This window comes from Mastigoproctus giganteus, chromosome 11, assembly GCF_048544385.1.
Source record: "Mastigoproctus giganteus isolate SK-2022 chromosome 11, ASM4854438v1, whole genome shotgun sequence".
NCBI lineage: Eukaryota > Metazoa > Arthropoda > Arachnida > Uropygi > Thelyphonidae > Mastigoproctus > Mastigoproctus giganteus.
This window is the reverse complement of record NC_143585.1, coordinates 65,498,847-65,520,184: the sequence shown is the minus strand read 5'-3', so window position 1 is coordinate 65,520,184 and position 21,338 is coordinate 65,498,847. Positions and strand designations below refer to the sequence as shown.

The window sequence follows — 21,338 nt, the reverse complement described above, 5'->3', positions numbered from 1 at the left end:
TTCATCTGACATCCATTTAGGCCTAAACCTTGAACAATATTTCTGAGTTGGTATGTAAAGCCTAGTAGCTTCCCATTTTGAATTTGCTGTTGGTAACATCATCAGTTGGTCCCACTGTATAGAATTTAAATACTGTCTCAGACCATTGTAGTCGCCTTTACAAAAGCAAAAACCCTTCCCTTAGCCCCGGATGGTAGTTACCTCTTTGAGTAAATCCCACTTCAGCATACTGTGATCACTGCCACGTAGTGGTTCCTTTATCTGTACTCTCTGTACACATTGTACTCTCCAAATTCCAGTTCTGCATTCCTTATTTTTGTGTGACATCACATCTCTGATATCCCAACAATATCCACCTTTGATGCTTTGAGCAATACCTGAAATTCATCAAATTTATTTACCAAACTCCTAGCATTGGTGTACATGGAAGTATACATGCACCTGTTCCTAGCTACTCTAACACAACCCATGTGTTTACTTGTACCGCAATGACTCCCAGCAGTCTCTAAAATATCCTGCATCTTGTTTTCCAGGCTTCTGCTCATTCCAATAGAAGCAGTGCAAGAATCACTTTCAACTCTGCCAGTGGCTACTGTTAAGTATTATTAGTCCTTGTATCCATTATACAAGGACTAATAATAGTCCTTGTATAATGGATTATACAAGGTCTATTAGTCTTTGTATTAGTCCTTGTATCCCCCCCCAAGCTAGCAGTTTATCTAACACTGCCTCGATAGCATCAGCAAATATTCTTGCTCCCTTCCTATTTAAGTGTATCCCATCCCTGTAGATGAAAAACTACTTGCCATATAAAAGATATCTATTACTGAGCTAAAATGCAGGGCTCTAATTATGATTTTACAGGGTGTCTATAAATTATTCACCTGATTATGAAGTTAGATTAAAATTTTATTGTAATAGATATAAAATGGTTTGCTGCACTTAATAAAGCAGTTCATTATTACAATTTCTTATCACATAACCCACTTCAGTAAACCTCGACATGAACACCTTTGGTAGCATGTAGAATGTCAAGATGGTAGCCAGTTTCATTTCAAATGTTTTGAAGCACCTGTTGAGAAATGGAAGTAACTGCCTGTTCAATCAGATCTTTTAATTCCATGATATTTTTAATTTTTTTTGCATGCGCCTTGTCCTTTATGTAGTCCCATACAAAGAAATCCCTAGGTGTCATAGCCAGGGAATGAGGAGACCATGGAGTGGGACCATCCTGGCTGATCCATCAGTTAGGAAATTTTTTATTGAGGAAATTGTGCACACGCAAGCTCCAGTGTGGTGATGGTGCTCCATCTTGTTGTTAGAACATGTGGCTGCATATCTAGGTAATTTGTGGAGTTCACAGTGTTTTTGTGAAAGAAAAATGGCCTAATAACCTGGCTAAAAACAGTATGTACCACACGTTTATCCTGGGACTATCACACTCATGTTAATGAACAAAGTAACATGAATATTGTTGCATATATGGATTTGAGATCCCCATATGCAACAATTATACTTGTTAACTTTACCAAACAGGTGGAATGTTGCTTCAAAAAAGCCGAAAATTACATTTTCCACACAGTGCTCATCTTCGTCTATACAGTTGAGAATGTGAACGGTGAATTCCTGTTGTTTGTTGTGAGGCTTAATTTCCTGGACTATTTGCACTTTGTAAGCTGCTGAGCATTTCAATCTCTTGTGAACTACACTGTGGAACATTGCTCACAGTACTACATCTGCAGGTTTCTTAGATTGTGTAGGACTTCGGGTAAACACTTCCTGAATTTCTGAAACTCTATCTGCAGATACAGTAGGCCTACCTGCTCCTTTCTGGTGTAGCACACTGCCTGTTTCTTGAAACTGTTCAACCATCACCTCATTAATTGTTCCACGGGTGGATAATTCTGGAATTTCCATTAAAAACATCTCTTCACAGTCACTGGAGATTTGGTATCTCACAGCCACAAAATGCAGATTACTTTCCCATGTGCTGTCGCCATTTTAATATGGTACTGTTGCTGCGATGCTTTCTGGAATGAAGGTTGCCAACCACAATAGAAAAAACTCATCGAGTTGCTTTGATTGCCACAACAAACAATTTTAAGATACCTGTTACAATAAAATTTTAATCGAGCTTCATAATCAGGCGAATTATTATATAATTTATGGTTTCCTAAACTATCTGTAGTTTAGGAATCCATAAATGTTCCTGATTTATATTCATGAATTGTAATATTAATGTAAAAAATTTTACACTACATTCTTTTCATTGGTTATTTTTTCTTGTGTTAGGATGTTATCAAGAAGAAATGGAAGAATTAAAACAACAACATGCTACCGAAATGACTATTCTTTCACAAAAACTTAAAGAAGCTCACCACCAAGAAGTTCTAGGATGTAAGTAACTGTTTGCTTAGTATGAGAGGGGAGTTTTGAAAAGATTTGTATTCACCCAGAAGTAGTTGTGATAAAAGGTTGAAACAAACACCATGTATTACAAGTCTTTCAAATAGTGAATGGGGTAAAATGACACATTTTTGCCATCTCTCAATATTTCCACAGGCAATTTTGTAGAAGTCCTCTGACTGTCATTCAAACTATGACTCAGCAGCAGAAATCACCACATTGTCATCCGTGAAGAAAGGACTTCAGGGCGAGAAGGTGGAAGAAATCCAAGGGTGCAAGGTCAGGGGAATAGGCAAGATGTGGCAATATTTAAAACCCACATTAGTGAGTACACCTCACTGCTGCATATGAGGAATGTGCAGGGACATTATTGTGGAGCAGGTGCATAGCTTTTGACAGCTTTCCCCATCTTTTTTTCTTTTACAGCAGCATGTAGCTTTAGCTTTATGTGGAGGTTGAAATAATACTTTGCTGTCACAGTATAGTCCTTTTGAAGGTAATCTGCTAGTAATACACCATGTTGATCCCATAAACTGATAGCATCACTTTGCCAGCACTTGGTTATGCCTTTGTCTTTTTTTGTGTGTGTGTGGGGGGGAGGTGATTCTGCAGGCTTTCTGATGTTTCTTTAGTTTTCAAATCGTAGCGATAGATCCACGTTTCAACTGTGGTAACTAGCTTTGAAAAATCTCCTCTTGCTTTTCGTGACACATTGACAACATCTCTTGTACATATTGGGCCCTTTCCTTTTCCTGGTAAGAAGTCTGGAAGACCATCTAGCAGACACTTTACTCATATGCAATTGTTGATGGATGATGTTCTTCAAAGACCCTACATGAATTTAGAGTTCTGCAGCTAGTTCTTTGATGCTAATATGGTGATCTTCCAGGATTAATGCCTCGTTTTTTGAAACACTCTTCTGTTACAACAGTAGTTGAATATGTCCTGGGATTTTTTTATCGTTAGTTAAGGCATATGATGTAAGAAAGCAAGCTTATACAGCATCAGTCAAAAAAAAAAAAAAAAAAACCACCCTTCCCATTTCACCCATCTGGTCACTCCAAATGTTTGTTTAGTTCAGCCTTAAATTTCTTTAAGCTCTCAACTTCCACAACAACAGATGGAAGTCTGTTCCAACAATCAACTACCCTCTGGCTAAAGGCAAACTTCCATACATCTATTCTGCAACTGTCTTTCCTCAATTTGAATCTATGCCCCCTCAAGTTCGTAATCTGAGCAAGCGGAAGAATCCCATCAGCATTGAGCCTGCTGAAACCATTCAAAGTCTTATACACCTCAATCAGATCACTTCGCAGGTGCCTAGTCTCCAGATGCTGAAACTTTCAGAATTTAACTCTTTCTTGGTAAGAGCACCCCTTTGTTCCTCTCACAAATCTTGTTGCCCTTCTTTGTACTCATTCTAGCAACTCTACATCCTTCCTAAAATGAGGCCTCACCATTGCCTCATACAAGGGGATAATCATCTCCTTGTCTCTGCTAGCAGAATTACTATATATCATTGACATGACTCCATGACCTGCTCAGGCAACCTGTCTGCACAGCTCAGAAAATTTCATATCTGACTGCAGAATTACTCCCAAGGTCTTTTTCATTCTCCACTTCCCTGAGTGTTGTACCACACAGTTAGTATGTTTCCCTTGGGTTACTGTTACCCATATACAGTACTTTGCATTTGTCAATGTTAAACTTAGTTACCACTTCTCAGCCCATCTGCCTAACTTTTCTAGATCCTGTTGCAGTAGCATACTGTCTTTACTGTCATTAACAGCCCTGGCCAACCTTTGTATCATCTCCAAACTTTGACATTAAGCCTGTTATACCTTCATTGATATCATTGATAAATACACAAAACAATAATGGGCCCAGCACACCACACCCTGGAGGACTCCATTAATAACATTAGTCCACATAGAGCAGTGTCCATTTATTACCACTCACATCATGCACTGAAGTTCTTCCACGTTTGAATTGTTTATACCAACGTACAGTATCATTGGAACCTGAGCAGTCTTCTCTATAAGCCAGGTGGGCAGGAGCAGCAGTGTGTAGCACACGCTTCTTGATTAGACCGGGGTTCAAGCCCGTGACCACTGGATGCAGAGAGGTCAGGGAATGATCACTGCACATCCCCGGAGCAAAATGGCCTTAGTTGCTAATGCTCCTAAAAACTAAATAACTAACATCTTCTCCATAAACAGCAACCATTTCTTTTTGGATAGTTTTTGGTGTTTCCCCCCTTTCAGAATGAGGAATCATATCACTGATTTGTATTCCACTTTATCCATTGTGATAAGTCACTTCTTTCAGCACTGCAGAGAAAAAAAAAATTGAATAGTTAGATTGAAACCAAAAAAAATCTTTCTATCAAAACTACTTCTGGGTGAATGCAATTCTTTTTTGCATAATTTTGCCTTCTTTCAGTTATATGTATCAAGAAAGTGCAAAGAACAATAGAAAAATTGTCTGCTTAATATGAAGCCCACCAGCTTTTATTGGTATGCATGTGCATTTTTTTTTTTTTTTTGGAATGTTTAGTATCAGTATAAATATTAATATTAGCCATATAGTGCAAAGATGTCCCAGACCTTTGCTGTGCCAGCCAAAAAAATAAAATAAACTACCTGTGTGATTATCTCCTCATGGAGGTTGCGATCCAACTGACCTTTGAATTCCCCAAGCTGTCAGCCTCACCCACCTATGGAGGTAATTTATTTCACCAATTAACTCACTGGCTGAAAGAAAATTTGCTATCTAATCTAAACCTCTTTTCCTGTAATTTGAATTTATGGACCCTAGTTTTGGAATTATTTGTAACAGTGAAAATTTTGCCTTTATTTTACTTCTCGCTGAGCCTCACAGACTTCAGTTGATTCCCCTTTAAGATGTCTAGTAAAAAGCTTTGAAGTCTATATATTTGAAGTGTTTACTCATATGGATATCCTTTTGCCTGTTTCACTAGGTGTGTTGTGTTTATACCCTTTCAAGAAGCTCGATGTCTTTTTTTCTTTAGGTGTGGTCTCTATACTTGGAAAAATTATTCCAATTCGTAGTGTATTGTGATTTTACAGTTGCTTGTAGATAAAGGGAGGTCATAATCATACTGTCATAATCCCTTTATCTACAAGCAAAAGTTTAATAAATCATCCGTATTGACACCTTGCCTTTGCAATTTCTCATTGCCGTTTGTCTGCACTGCATGTAGAGCTTAATGTCTGTTCATATCATGATTCCAAACCTCTTTCTTCAGATGGTATACTTGCTTTGAATAAAAATAAAACCATTTTTGAGCTCCTTCACTTTGTGTTTTCTTTTTATAGCACTGTTTCAGGAACTTTGTTGCCACTCCTCTTGTGTATCAAACAAACCAAAAGGCTTGGATGCCATCAAAAAACTGCAGATAATTGATCAGAAACTTAGATTGCAAAGATGATCAGGGAGAATAGAAAATTTTTGCTGTTTGCAGATAAGTGCACCCCTCAGTTGCCCATGTGCAATCACTATTGAGTGCCTGCTACCTAATATGACATCAATTCTTTGGCCACTTGACGAAAATAATCCACATGGTAAGAAAACTATTGAAGAATGCTATTAAACAAAATTGTGCTTATAACTGTAAAACAAAACACAATGTGAAATCAATATGCTGCTGGAAATGTATTTATATGTTTTACCATGGGATGAGGTTGACAAAAAAAAAAAAAAAAAAAAAAAATTGATTGCCAACTGCTTCAAACATGCCAAATTTGTTGCTTTGAATGATGCAACAAATGAAGCTTCTCTTCACTTGCTTCTTCCTCTGTTAATCATGAGAAACAGTCTTATAACAGTGAAGAAACTTTTGAGAACATATATGATCACCTAAACTTATAGGGAAACGTGTTTTGAAGACTATGCTCAAGTGAATATGTTTCAGGATATGCACAAATGAAGAGGAACTCGTTGATATAATGGAACCTGAAATTTGGTGAAGAAGAAGACAGGGAACCTACTGTGGTTAATCAAGAAGTTGCTCATCATGGATTAGAACTTGTACGTGGTTTTTTTCAAGTGCAGCCTAACTGCGAAAGTGAATTAACTGCTGTCATATGCTTTCGTACTTCCCTTTTACATCAAGCCGTGATAAATATGTATCTATAAATAGAGAATAAGAAAATCTATGCCGCAGTATATATATATATATGCTGTACACAGTAATTTACAAATTAAACTTATTACATTGTAAAATCGATGAAAAATGTAAAATATTAATTTTCTTGTTTAATACTGTAGTAGTTATTCTGAATTAGATTATATTATGCTGTATTAGTAAATTACATTATGTTCAAACTGTTTATTCTTTTGCTGATTTTATGAACTATTGATATAACAACCATTTTTCTAAGTCCCTGGAGGGGCACTATAAAGGACTTTGACTGTATTCTTTTCATATTAATTCAGTGATTTGATATTTTACAAATACTGTAAGATTTGCTATCATAAATTAGACTCTTTGAATGTACGGTAATGTGAATTATAGAATTGTGTACATTTATTTTTCATATCAGTGATAAACAGACATAGCAAAGAACTAGCTCAAATTCAAGACCAGTATGAAGAACAAGTGAGTTACTGTTTGCAGGATTTTTGTTTGATTTCATAGTGCCTATAAATTATATTATAAAATAAATAAGATAAAAAAAACAAAAAAAAAAATGTTTGTACAAGTATTTTGATGTTTGAATTTTGATCTTTTTGACAGAAGGAATATTGAAACAATCAATATTCATATTCAAAATATAAAAATCAAAATATTAAATATATATGAAAAGAATTTTGATTTTTATGCTGACATTTTGCAAGTTTTTTGTTGTTGTTATTATTTTAATTATAATTAAATTCACGGGGCAATCAATTCAAACCATTTGCTGGGCTGCACTTTTTGTATTGCTTAAATTTTGTCTTCTAACTTTAAGATGTGAATTTACATTTTTTTTCTATTAATGGCTGCACTTAAATATTATTTATTTATTTAGTTAGTTAGTTAGTTTCATATCAGAGTAATTAACAGCACTTAAAATTGAAACTGTTCGTTGCTTTTAAATCCATGAATGTATAAAAAAAATAGATTATAAAATTATATTTATTAAGTCATCAAAAATAATAAATAATGTGGGCCACAGACAATGGTTTCTTTCAGCTCTGTAATGCCACTGATTGGTACCACGTTTTAATTTATGCTGGAGAAAAACTTTAGCATTAGTAGAGGCATATGATGCAAGAAAGCAAGCTTATATAGCATCAGCCAAAAAAAAAAAAAAAAAAAATCTTTATCGAAAGTGTAATGTAAAAGTAACTGTCTAATGCATAAACCACACAGTATTATTATTTATACACTAATGCTAGGAGTATAGTTAATAAATTTGATGAATTTTAAAGTATTGATTATGCCAAAATAATAAGAATATCAGAAACTCAGTATTTACAGAAAAGACAGATGTGACAGAAGGGTTTGATAGGTCAAGCTACTGTGACATGGCACATTATAGCCTCAGATGCTGAAGGAATAAAACACCTTATACAAACAAAGTCAAGCCACTGATCAGAAAGCATGTGGATTCAAGAAGAGTATATCCACTGGATGGAGAATATCGGCATAACATTGAGTTGGTCTGATCCATCCATCTTTTCCGCAGTCTATCTCTTGCCCTCCTCCCGGTAGGTTTCCATTTCATTATACTCTTAGTTGGTCTGCTGTCATCCATTCTCATAACATGTCCCAACGAGGCAAGTCTCTGGCTCTTCACAAATCTGACGATGTCTGCACCCTGAATAAAATGGTCAAGTTCATGGTTCACCATGATCCTCCAGGATCCATCAATATCTTGTACAAGCCCAAAAACTTTTCGTAAAATTCTACGCTCGAACACTCTCAACAATTGCTCATCTTTACTCATTAATGCCCAAGCTTCATAACTGTATGTCACAATTGGGCTAATGAGGCTTTTATATATTCTTAATTTTAAATGTCTGTTCAATACAATGGACTTCATTAGTTTTTTTTTCACGTGCATAGAAACATCTGTTTCCACTCAGGATATGGGACTTAATTTCATTAGTAATAGAGTTGGACTGGTTTATCTGTGAACCTAGGTGCATAAAATTCTGAACATGCTCAAATGAGAAGCCATTGATTCTTAAATTTTCCACGTTATCTTCCGTTCTCCAGTCTTCCATATATTTTGTCTTCGCTTCATTTATCCTGAGGAAGCCTCTTCTTTGTGCTTCACTATCCAGCCTGGCCACTGTTTCCTCCAGTGCTCCTATTTTTTGATGTTACTAAATGCAAGGTAATTTGCATTTAGTATTGTATTATTTGGTAAATGCACCTGGGGAATAGCAACCCACAAATTATGGTGGAGGAAGAATTGGATCTGGGAGTTACAGTACGGGCAGATATGAAGTTTTCTGAACAGTGTAAACAGTCAGACAGGAAAGGCCATGGTGTCCTATCAAGTGCTATCCTGTAGATATAGGAAGGTCATAATCCCACTGTATAAGGCAATTGTAAGACCACGTTTGGAATACTGTGTTCGGGTATGGAGACATCATCTGAAAAAAGACATCAAACTTCTTGAAAGGGTCCAAAGACAGGCAACTCGAATGCTTGGCAACCAGGCACCTCAGAGGTGACCTGATTGAGGTTTATAAGACTGAGAGGAATTAGTAAAATGAATGAAGGTGGAATTCTCACTGTTCTAAACAATTCCAGAACCAAGAGCCATAAATTCAAATTACAGGGATTGAGGTTTAGATTAGATTGTAGGAAGTTTTCTTTTATCCAGTGAGTCATTGATAGCTGGAACAAGTTGTCCTAGCAGATAGTTCAAGTTGACTGTTTGAATAAATTCAAAGGTCTACCGAGGAGGGAAGCATATAATGTGTTTTCTTATCTACTTGATTGTTTTTTTTTTTTTTTTTTTGTGCCAGTGCAGCAACAGAGTGGCTTCCTTGTACTACAGTGGCAGACAAAAAAACTGCATCACTTGTGAATTTTGCAAATAATGTGTTTTGCACTGCATTGTGGATTCCAGAAATGTTCCAAATGCATTTGTTAGATGGGATATATATATCTCTGTGAATGAAATCCAATAAAAAGACTCCACCTGATATACCTAATTGCCATAAATATCTTCCCAAAGGGTAAATGCGTAATTAATGGAAATATGAGAAATCTTGCAAATGGCAATCATGACAACCAAACATACATTTTATTGCATTTACATGTACAAACTGAAATGACAAGTTAAATCAGCAAAATAAGTCCTCGATATTTTGTTGTCCCCCCTCAAGCTGCAATTACAGCCTTGCAACGATCTGGCATAGAGTTAATCAACTTCTGGATATACTGTTGCCCAGTTTCATGGTACCACACCCTTACAATGCTCTCCTGCAGTTGAATCTTATTTGTTGGCTTCTTCTGAGCAATTTTAGATGACATTATGTACCAGCAATTTTCAATAGGGTTCAAATTTGGATGGTTGCTGGGCCAGTCCAACACCAATGCCAGGTATGACTGCATCTTAAGGGAGAAAAACATTGGTGTAAGTATGTTTTAAGCCTTGTAAGACAAGAAGACAAACTCATCATTAAATTTAAATACCATAAAACATACCAATTTTTCTGTGTGGCAAGGTGCTGAGTCCTGTTGAAAAATGCAGTTTTGGACGTGTGTGGTGATCCTATTAACAGGTTTTAGGCACTTCTCTAAGATAGCAGTGTAGGTTTCTGCATTCACCGTTCCGTTAATAAACTTAATTCACCTCACCCCTTTGCTTGTTATGCATCCCCAGACCATCTGGCCGGCGGGGAACTTTACAGTCAGCATTATGCAGTCAGGATGGTATACCTCTGATTTTCGTCTTCTGACATATCACTTCCCATCCAAGCCATGCAGGTTGAATTTTGATTCATCAGAAAAGATGGCGCCTCTGTAGCCAGGTGGGAAGGAGCAGCAGTGCGTAGCACACGCTTCTTGATTAGACCGGGGTTCGAGCCCATCACCACCAAACACGGAGGATGCGGAAAGGTCAGGGAATGACCACCGCATATCCCAGAGCAATATGGCCTTAGTTGCTAATGCTCCTAAAAAAAAAAAAAAACAAAGTCAGAAAACATGATGGTGTCCCATTGCTCTTTGTCCATGAAACGCCGACCGGGCTAGCCGAGTGGGTAAAGTAACTGCCCGGCAACCCAAAGGTCGCGGGTTCGATTCCCGCCTCGGGCTTGGATCAAAGTACTGCAAAAACCTTCGGAGGTGCAATATGGCCACAGAAGCCGATGTGCCAACAACTACCAAATCAAATCCATGAAATGTGTTTTAGCATAAGCAAGTCACTTCTTCCTCGTTTGTTGGGTCGACAACGGCTTCTTCTTGGGCTGATAGGTGTACCACATTCCAAAAGCCCTCTTTGGATAGTTCGTGCACTTGTTTCAATACCAGAGGCAATCTTAAATCCAGTTTTAGATCAGGAGCACTAGCATGGCGATTTCGAAGGCATAGCCGTTTCAAATATTGATCTTGGGAAGGCGTAGTCACTCTTTTTACGGCCTGATCCAGGTCTTCTCTTCACATCACTAGTTTCACGCTTTAATTTCAGCACCCGGGATACTGTTGAATGGTGGAAGCCCATTTTATCAGCGATAGCACGCATTGAAAGCCCTTCCTGGGACAGAGCAACAGCTACACTTTTTTTTCTTGGTGTCAACTGAACGTATGGAGCCACCTCTGCAAAATAGGATACTAGATACTAATGAACGTGTATACCCTTCCAACACCATATTTATAGAAACGACTGCTGCAATTACCTTGCAGTTACTGTCTGCTGCAATAGAAGCAATATCTGACTCAGTACCTTTGCTTTGTGACAAACAAATGTTACTTTTTTTTTTAAGGTGATGCAGTTTTTTTGTCCACCACTGTATACGGCAAATACTATTACTACATAGAATGCAGCATTGATCTCTCCTCTTCAGGTAACAATTCCTTGTGAATCACATTCCTGGACTTCTGTAAACAAAACATTTTAAGCCGTGGTGATAATTTTGAAGTCGTGTCTGCTCTGAAGTCATAGGTGAGGTGTCATGTATGCTCTGACACCTCACCTCTGGGTCATAATGAAACACCCAACATTCATCACCAGTGACAATATATTTATTATTTATTTTATTTATTGCAATATTTGGTCCCAGCCACCTTTCCCGGCAACCCCACAATCTGTTTACAATGCTGTACCACTAACAGTGTTGATATGCAATTATTTCAGATTCCCTCGTAGAGGGTCAGTTCATTCTCAATGTAATGTCCATATCACAATGCAATATCATTAGCATTGTGAGGCATATAACATAAGAAAGCAAGCTTAGAGAGCATCAGCCAAAAAAAATCTTCCCATTTCACCCATCTGGTCAATCCAAATGTTTGTCTAGTTCTAAAATGTATTTAAGCTATCAACTTCCACAACAGTTGGAAGTCTGTTCCGGCAATCAACTATGCGCTGGCTAAAGGCAAACTTCCGCACATCTATTTTATAACAGTCTTTCCTCAATTTGAATCTATGCCCTCTCAGGTTCTTAATCTGAGCATTGAGCCTGCTCAAACCATTCGAGGCCTTGTACACCTCAATCAGATCACCTCGCAGGTGCCCAGTCTCCACATGCTGCAACTTACAGAATTTAAGCCTCTCCTGGTAAGAGAACCCCCTTGTTTCTCTCACCAATCTTGTTGCCCTTCTCTGTACCCGGATGTAGAGGAAGGGGTACCCGTACCCCTTCCTCTACATCCTTCCTAAAATGAGGCCTCCAGACCTGTACGCAATGCCCAAAGTGTGGTCTGACCATTGCCTTATACAAGGGTATAATCACCTCCTTGTCTCTGCTAGCAAAATTCCTATATATCATTGACAAAACTCCATGACCTGCTCTGGCAGTCTGCACTGCTCAGAGAACTTCATATCTAACTGCACAATTACCCCCAGGTCTTTTTCATTCTCCACCTCCCTGAGTGTAGTACCACACAGTTGGTATGTTTCTCTTGGATTACTTCTACCTGTATGCAGTACTTTTCATTTGTCAATGTTAACCTTCATTTGCTAGCAAAATTCCTATATATCATCGACTTTGCATTTTTCACTTCTTAGCCCATCTACCTAGCTTTTCTAGATCCTGTTGCAGTAGCATACTGTTTTACTATCATTAACAACTCTGCCCACCTTTGTATCATTTTCAAACTTGGACATTAAGCCTGATATACCTTTATCGATATCATTAATAAATACACAAAACAACAATGGGCCCAGCACCGAACCCTGGGGGACTCCACTAATAACATTAGTCCACGTAGCGCTGTGTCCATTTATTATCACTCTCTGCAGTCTCCCACTCAACCATCCCTTTATCCATTGCAGCAACTTACCCTTAATGCTATACCCCTCCAATTTGTACAGCAGTCTTCCATGTGAGACAGTATCAAAAGCTTTCCTGAAATCCAAGTATATGATATCAAAATTATTTTTTGCATCCATTTCCTTTGTGACCACATCGTAAGTATCCAGTCAAATTGGTCAGATAATACTACCCCTTAACAAATCCATGCTGTGTCTGAAATATTACTGCAGTCATATCTAGGTGATCCTGCATCACTTCTTTAACCAGTGATTCCGTTATTTTTCCCGGAACAGAAGTTAAACTAACAGGTCTATAATTATTTGCATCACCCTTTGAACCCCCTTTGTGAATTGGGGATACATTCTCCAGTCCATGGAGACCTCCCCTGAATCTAAGGATGCTCACATAATTATGGCTAAGGGTTTTGCTTACTTCCCTTGCTATATCCTTCGATATAACTGGATAGATTCCATCTGCCCCAGGTTCCTTTTTTATGTTTAGCTTCAAAAATTTCTCCTCCACTTTGCTCTCTGTTATTACAAAATAATTTAGCTCCCTTCTAGAGTTTAGTAAACTTCTGTCCTCCCCTTCCTTACAGAATTTGTCATGTATGAATTTAGATGCAAAATATTCATTCAGTTTGTTAGCTATCTGAGCAAGATCATCAACAGTTGAACCATCAACATCAAGTGGACTGAATGGGTTCAGCATGCCTTGAATGGGTTCAGCACGCTGAATTCTGATGGGATCCTTCCACTTGTTCAGATTACGAACCTAAGGGGGCATAAATTCAAATTAAGAAAGGACAGATGTAGAATAGATGTGCGGAAATTTGCCTTTAGCCAGCGGGTGGTTAATTGCTGAAACAAACTTCCATCTGTCGTTGTGCAAGTTGATAGGTTGAATAAATTTAAGGAGGAACTGGACAGGCATTTGGAGGGAATGGTGTGATTTTTTTTTTTTTTTTTTTTGGCTGATGCTGCATAAGCTCATACACTTGCTTTCTTGCATCACATGCCACTACTACTACTACATAAGTAAAGAAGTCTTTGTTGTTTTTCTTTGTATCCTTTGCTAAGTTTTTCTCGTAATCAGCCTTCGCTTGCCTAACCTCCTTTGTGATTTGATTACAGACTAGCTTATATGATATCAGGCTAGTCTGTGTCACCTGTTAATTTATATGCATCCCACACATTTTTCTTCTCTGCCACAAGCCTCATTAGTTCATCTGACGTCCATTTCGGCCTAAATCTTGAACAGTGTTTCTTAGTTGGTATGAAAGCCTAATAGCTTTCTAGATTAACTACCTGAAGGCCTTGCATTTGGAATTCACTGTTTTTAACATCATCAAGTTGATCCCCCACTGTACAGAATTCAAAAGCTGCCTGAGACCACTGTAGTCACCTTTACGGAAACAAACCCTTTCCTTTACCCTTGATGGTAGTTACGTCTTTAAGCAAATCCCACATCAGTACACTGTGATCACTGTCACCCAGTGGTTCCTTTATCTGCAAATTCTTAATGTTGTTGCTGTAGAAAACAGTCCTCCAATAAATCCACAAAAGTCTTGCTAGCGTGCAAGTGACCAATCTACAAGTTCCAGTCAATATCTGGAAAGTTAAAATCCCCCATTACAAGACATTCTGATTTACTGGCCCACTCTATTTCTCTGCACAATTGTATGTTGTTCTCATCAGAGCCATAAGGCCTATAACACTCTCACTCTCATTTTCCCTTCCCCAGTGTTTATGTCACACCAAACACTCAATGTTGCACCATCCACCCATGTCAAGTGTTTCTTAATTAACAGCATAACCCCTCCTCCCTTCCTACCCTGTCTATCTTTTCTGTACACATTCTACTCCCCAAATTCCAATTCTGCACTGCTTATATCTGTGTGACACCATGTCTCTAATATCACAACAATATTTGTCTTTGATGGCTTGTCAGCACTTCAAATTCATTAAATTTATTTACTATATTTCTAGTATTGATGTACATGCAAGTATACATGTACCTCTTCTTACTCATAGCTTCCCTAAGACAGCCCATGTATTTACTTGTTCCATGACAACTCCCAGCAGCTTTTGAAATCCCCTGCAATTTGCTCTCTAGGCTGCTGATTACAATATAAACAGTGCAAGAATCGCTTTTGCGTCTTCCTGCGGCTACTGTTAATCTTTTAGTCTGTGAATCTCCCCCCAAGCTAGCAGTTTTCCGACCCACCTAACACTGCCTCGATAACATCAGCAAATATTCTTGCACCCTTTCTATTTAAGTGTATCCCATCCCTGCAGAAGCAGTCTCTCCTGTCAGCAAGCACAGACTATGCTGAAAACAATTCTACCCCATGAGCCTTGCATAATCTCTCCAGGGCTGAATTGATTGACAAGGCTCTCATCATATACTCCCTCCTATCGTGTCTGGGTAGAATTGCAGACACTTTCAAATTCAACCCTAGCTCAATTAATTCGACCCCCATGGCTTTTTTTCAACATTGACCTGTACTTGTTAATTAAATCTGCAGATCTCTTACTCTTAAGGTCATTAGTGCCAACGAGTGCAACAGTATCACTCTCTGTGCCCTTAAAAGGTGATATCTGCTCTACAATGTCATTAACTTTTGCCCCGTCCCACCTATTCTTTTTGCATAATAGGTGGGACAATAGAGTCACCAACAATAACTAGTTAGCATTAGCATTAGTAGAGGCATATGATGCAAGAAAGCAAGCTTATTCAGCATCAGCCAAAAAAAAAAAAAAAAAAAAAAAAACACCACTCCCATTTCACCCCTCCGTTCGTTCGAAATACCTGTCCAGTTGAGCCTTAAATTTGTTTAGGCTATCAACTTCAACAACAAATGATGGAAGTCGGTTCCACCAACCAACCACCCGCTGGCCAAAGGCAAATTTCCGCACATCTATCCGACATCCGTCCTTCCTCAATTTGAATTTATGCCCTCTGAGGTGATTATTCTGAGCAAGAGGAAGAATCCCATTGGCATTGAGCATGCTCAAACCATTCAAAGCCTTATACACCTCTATCAGATCACCTCGCCGGTGCCTAGTCTCCAGACTCTGTAATTTGCAAAACTTAAGCCTTTCTTCGTAAGAGCAACCCTTTGTTCCATTCACTAATCTTGTTGCCCTTCTCTGTACCCGTTCCAGCAGCTCTACATCCTTCTTGAAATGAGGCTTCCAGACCTGTATACAGTACTCAAGATGTGGCCTAACCATTGCCTTATACAAGGGAATAATCACCTCCTTATCCCTGCTAGAAAAATTCCTGTATATCATTGACAAGACACCATGAGCTACTCTTGCAGCTCGTCTGCACTGCTCAGAGAACTTCATATCTGCCTGCACAATTACCCCCAGGTCCTTTTCATTCTCCACCACTGTCAGTGTAGTACCGCAGAGTTGATAGTTGCTCTGGGGTTACTGTTTCCTATATGTAGTACTTTACATTTGTCAATGTTAAACTTCATTTGCCACCTCTCAGCCCATCTGTTCAACCTTTCCAGATCCTGTTTCAGCAGCATAGCGTCAGTATTGTCCTTAACAACCCTGCCAACCTTTGTATCATCTGCAAACTTGGACATTAAACTTGATATACCATCATCAATATCATTCATAAACACCGAAAACAACAACGGACCCAACACTGAACCCTGAGGAACTCCACTAATAACATTAGTCCACATTGAGCAGTGTCCATTGATTACCACTCTCTGTCTTCTGCCACTCAACCATCCCCTTATCCATAGCAGCAATTTGCCTCCAATGCCACACTGCTCCAATTTGTGCAGCAGTCTTCCATGTGCAACAGTATCAAAAGCCTTTCTAAGATCCAAATATATAATATCAAAGTTATTCCCTGCATCCAGTTCTTTTGTGACTACATCATAGTATCCAATCAGTTCCTGTGGGACCAGCACATTGTGCCTTGAAGATTGCCACCATGTTTCCAGAGCACAGGAGTGTGCTCTGGCGTTGAATTAGGTCCGCAAACATTTCACATTTTGCGCATTTTTTTTTAGACTGTGATGCTTTGGAGAATCGGCGCCATCGGTTCTCTCCCAAGCCACAGCATTCTGGCTAATCTGTGAGAGTTGCTTTGCTGCTGTAGTCTGGGTCATGATTCCGTTCGAGTACAATGTAATTGACAATGAAATGTAATAAGATTAATAAATTTTACTTATTAATTGATAATACTATACTATACTAAGCTGACAGATTTCTAATACAGTGCTGTGTGTTTTACATTAAACCTTACACTGTCTAGTTTGGGATATATGTTGTATCGTATAACAATGGTGGCAAGTTATGAACAGTAAATCTGCGGCCACTAAGTATTAACTTTCAAAATCGCTACCTAAATTCAAAATACACCGAGGAGCTTGACTAGGACTATAAGCTATTTAGAGAAAATAATTTAATATAACAATTAAGTCAATAAAATGGCTAAATATAATTAAAAACTTAGCATTCACTAGAGCTGCAAAATGTTGTTCAACACATTTTGCAGCTCCACACTTAACCCAAGCACGGTACTAAGTACTATAGGTTATAATACCTCTCGTGTTTGGGGTTCTCTAAAAAAAAAAAAAAAAAAAACATGGATACCTACAAAATCTCTAAGTTCAAAATAAAGTATCATAACTAGGAATATAAAGCTACTTCTAGAAAATAAATTAATATGCCAATTTAAGTCAATAAAATGGCAAAAATTTAAGAAAAACTTCTCTATTAGCGGTAGCCATAAAAACTTTGCTCGCATATAGCTACTCACATTCCCGAAAAGTATTAGATTCCCATGTATCTAGTACCCTGAAGCGTTAGATACCCATGAAGGTATCTAACACTATAAAGTCCCAACATAAGGTTGTGATGATCTCTGAGGATCCAAATGACACTTGTAGGCCCACACTGAAGATTCAAAATGAGAAGTCCAATCCAGGAAGTAGATATCTAAATCAGGAATTATGGTCACAATGAAGAAGTCAACTTTCCCTCAAACCCGAACATCCTCAAACCTGAACATTCAATATAACAGCAGTTAACAGTAACACTTCAATCAATCTCCATGTGCACTCCCTGTAACCACAATAATACCACAGCATCACAGGTTATTCATCGAGGAAGTAACCACAATACCATCCAACAGGCTCATCACGGTGGTCTAACCCGCCACTGGAGTCCCAATTTCTCCGATACAAAGCTGCCCAAAAAGTGTCAGCAGTCTTTTTTTTTTTATGAGAACCCCAAACACGAGAGGTATTAGAACCTATAGTACTTAGTACCGTGCTTGGGTTGAACAACTGCTCTTCAACAACTGCTCTGATTCACCTGTTAGTGGAAGAGGCATCTGGAGGATGTATTGTGCAATTCTTCAGAAACTGTAGTGTTCACAGAGTTGATTCCCACCTATAATCAGAACGGTACAATTCATCCTGCATCCACCCTATTTACCCTAATAATATTCCGTTCTAATATAGCACATCATGACTTTTTCAAGCCCTTCTTAACTGTCATTCAGTACCTGGCTCATGCTCCTCCAACTGCAACAGGGTCCTCCTTCTGAATAGTTGGACTGCAAAAATTTCAAAGTGTGTAAAAATCTTCTTTTGTACTAACAGTTTTTTTTCCCATCCAGGAGTAAGGGAGTGGAGATTAGGAGCTTCTTCAATTAAAGGTCCCTTCAACTCAACACATTCATAGAAAAGATGGTTCCAGTCTTCTGGGAATCCACAAGTACATAGAGTATGCTCAGTGATTCCAAATTCCTTAACTTTGCAAAAAAAAAGGAACCATGTTCAATCAAAAGATAAGTTGCATGAAGATGTGTATGGCCTGTGGAACTATATCTACTGATGCACTACAAGTTTTGACAGGTTGTCTACCACTGGATTTATGTTTAGTGTTCTATCAATTAGTTATTAGCTAAGAAAGGCGCTGCCATATAACTGTTTATTGCTTGAAATAGCCTGTGATGTGAGTTACAAAAGAAAGAAAGGAAGTGTCTATGGACAGAATTGGTGAAACAGTGGCAAGAATGTTTGAGCAATTTCGTGAAAGCAGAAGTAAAGAAAAAAATTTTTCCAACAGTAAATGATAATGGTAAACAGTGGGCACCTTGGTTTACTCTCCAGTGGCAATACAGTAGAAAAAATTAAGATTGTCTTGACAAGAGGAAGAAATATCCTTGATCTGAGAAGTGATTATTCATGCATTGAGAATTTTCAGATAAAGGAACCACTAGGTGGCAGTGATCACAGTGTACTGATGTGGGATTTACTTAAAGATGTAACTACTGTCAAGGGCAAAGGGAAGGGCTTTTGCTTTTGGAAATATGACTATAGCCATGATCTCAGACAGTTTTTAAATTCTGTGCAGCAGGACTAACAGCAAATTCTAAATGAGAAACATTGAGGGAAGTAGTCATAGAAGCTACTAGGCTTTTCATACCAACTAAGAAATACCGTTCAAGGCCTAAATGGACATCAGATGAACTGATGAGACTTGTTGCAGAGACAAAAAAATATGTGGGATGCACATGAATTATCAGTTGATACAGAAGCCTATGTTATTTGTAAAATAATAAGAGAAGTTTACCTCAATATATTATGTAGAACACTTCCGTATGATACTCTCCAGAAATTAAAATGAAAAACTTACATAAGAGTAATAAATAATTAAAAATCAATTTAATACCATTAAAAATTAATTTAACACAATTAAAAATAATAAAATTAATTAAAAGAATTTTCATTCCTGTGATCACGACATACGGTCAAAGCATTGTCAGCTTCAGGAAGGAAAATCATTTTGCAATTTTTTAGTTAAAATTCTTTTAATTAATTTTCTTATTTTTTAATTGCATTAAATTGATTTTTATTGGGTTAAATTGATTTTTAATTATTTGTTACTCTAACATAAGTTTTTCATTCTAATTTCTGGAGAGTATCATACGGAAGTGGTCTACATACTGTATTGAGGTAAACTTCTCTTATTATTTTACAAATATTGAAGGAAGGAAAATCGTTTTGCAATTTTTTCGTTAAAATTCTTTTAATTAATTTTCTTATTTTTAATTGCGTTAAATTGATTTTTAATTATGTTAAATTGAGTTTTATTGGGTTAAATTGATTTTTAATTATTTGTTACTCTAATGTAAGTTTCTCGTTTTAATTTCTGGAGAGTATCATACGGAAGTGTTCTACGTACTATATTGAGATAAACTTCTCTGGTTCATACTATCTAATAGAAGCCTATGCTATATATATACTAGTCTGTAATGAAGTCACAAATGAGGTTATGCAAGCTATGGCTAGAAGTCACTGGCAAAGAATAGCAGCAAACACTTCTTTATTATATTAACAGTAGAAAGAAGGGATTCAATCATATTGGTCAACCTGATGTTGACTTTTCATGATCCTGCTCAGGTTGCTAAGAAACTGAATAGATATTTTGCACTTACATTTTCAAATGAGGAATTCTTTGGGGTAAGGGATGCCAGAAGTTGATCAAGCTCTAACAGGGAGGTAAATATTTTGCCATAAATGAGAGGAAAGTGGAAGAGAAACTGTTGATGCTAAAAATAAAAAATGTGCCCAGGGTGAATGGAATCTATCCAGTTATATTAAGGGAGGCAGCAAAGGAGGTAAGCAAACCCTTAGCCATAATTATGAGAGCATCTTTGGATTCAGGGACGGTCCTTAGACTGGAGATGTGCAAATGTATCCCCATTTCACCTGGGGGAGGGGTGTCAGAAGTCTAATAAAGTGGGCGCCTCCGTAGCCAGGTGGGCAGGAGCGGCAGTGCATAGCACACGCTTCTTGATTAGACTGAGGTTCGAGCCTGTGACCACCAAATATGGAGGATGCGGAAAGGTCGGGGAATGACCACCGCATATCCTCTGAGCAATATGGCCTTAGTTGCTAATGCTCCTAAAAACCAAATAACAACAACAACCAAGGGGGAGATCAAACGGTGACATGAGTAGTTACAGACCTGTTATCTTAACTTCTTTTCCAGGGAAAATTATGGAGTCACTGGCTAAAGTAGTAATGCAGGACCATCTTGTCTGATTGGATATTATGATGTAGTAACAGAGGAACTTGATGACAAAAAATAATGTTGATAACATATACTTGGATGGCCTCCATAGCCTAGTGGTCAGTAGCAGGAGTGCAGTAGCACATTCTCCTGACATGGCAGATCGACTGCTAAATACAGTCGATCTGCCAACCCACACTGGACCAGCATAGTAGATTATGGTCCATTTCCCTCAACATGAATTGTTGAGGAGGCTTCATCCTGCAGTGGCTTCTCTTTTTTAATTTTTTTTATTTGGATTTCAGCAAAGCTTTTGATACTGTTGCACATAAGACTGCTGCACAAATTGGAGCTCTGTAACATTAAGGGCAAATTACTGCTATGGATAAAGGGAAGGTTGAGTAGAAGAAGATAGAGAGTTGTTATCAACAG

At 37.9% G+C, this 21,338-nt stretch overlaps 1 protein-coding gene across 1 annotated transcript in view; it reads left to right on the top strand.

Annotated features, from left to right (window-relative positions):
• Positions 1–21,338, top strand: part of LOC150078076 (uncharacterized) — a 511,382-nt gene that overhangs the window by 416,518 nt on the left and 73,526 nt on the right. Inside the window, exons 11-12 of the mRNA XM_090384455.1 lie at positions 2,293–2,397; positions 6,972–7,027. Coding sequence (XP_090240581.1) covers positions 2,293–2,397; positions 6,972–7,027 — 161 coding nt within the window. The remainder of the gene's footprint in view (positions 1–2,292; positions 2,398–6,971; positions 7,028–21,338) is intronic.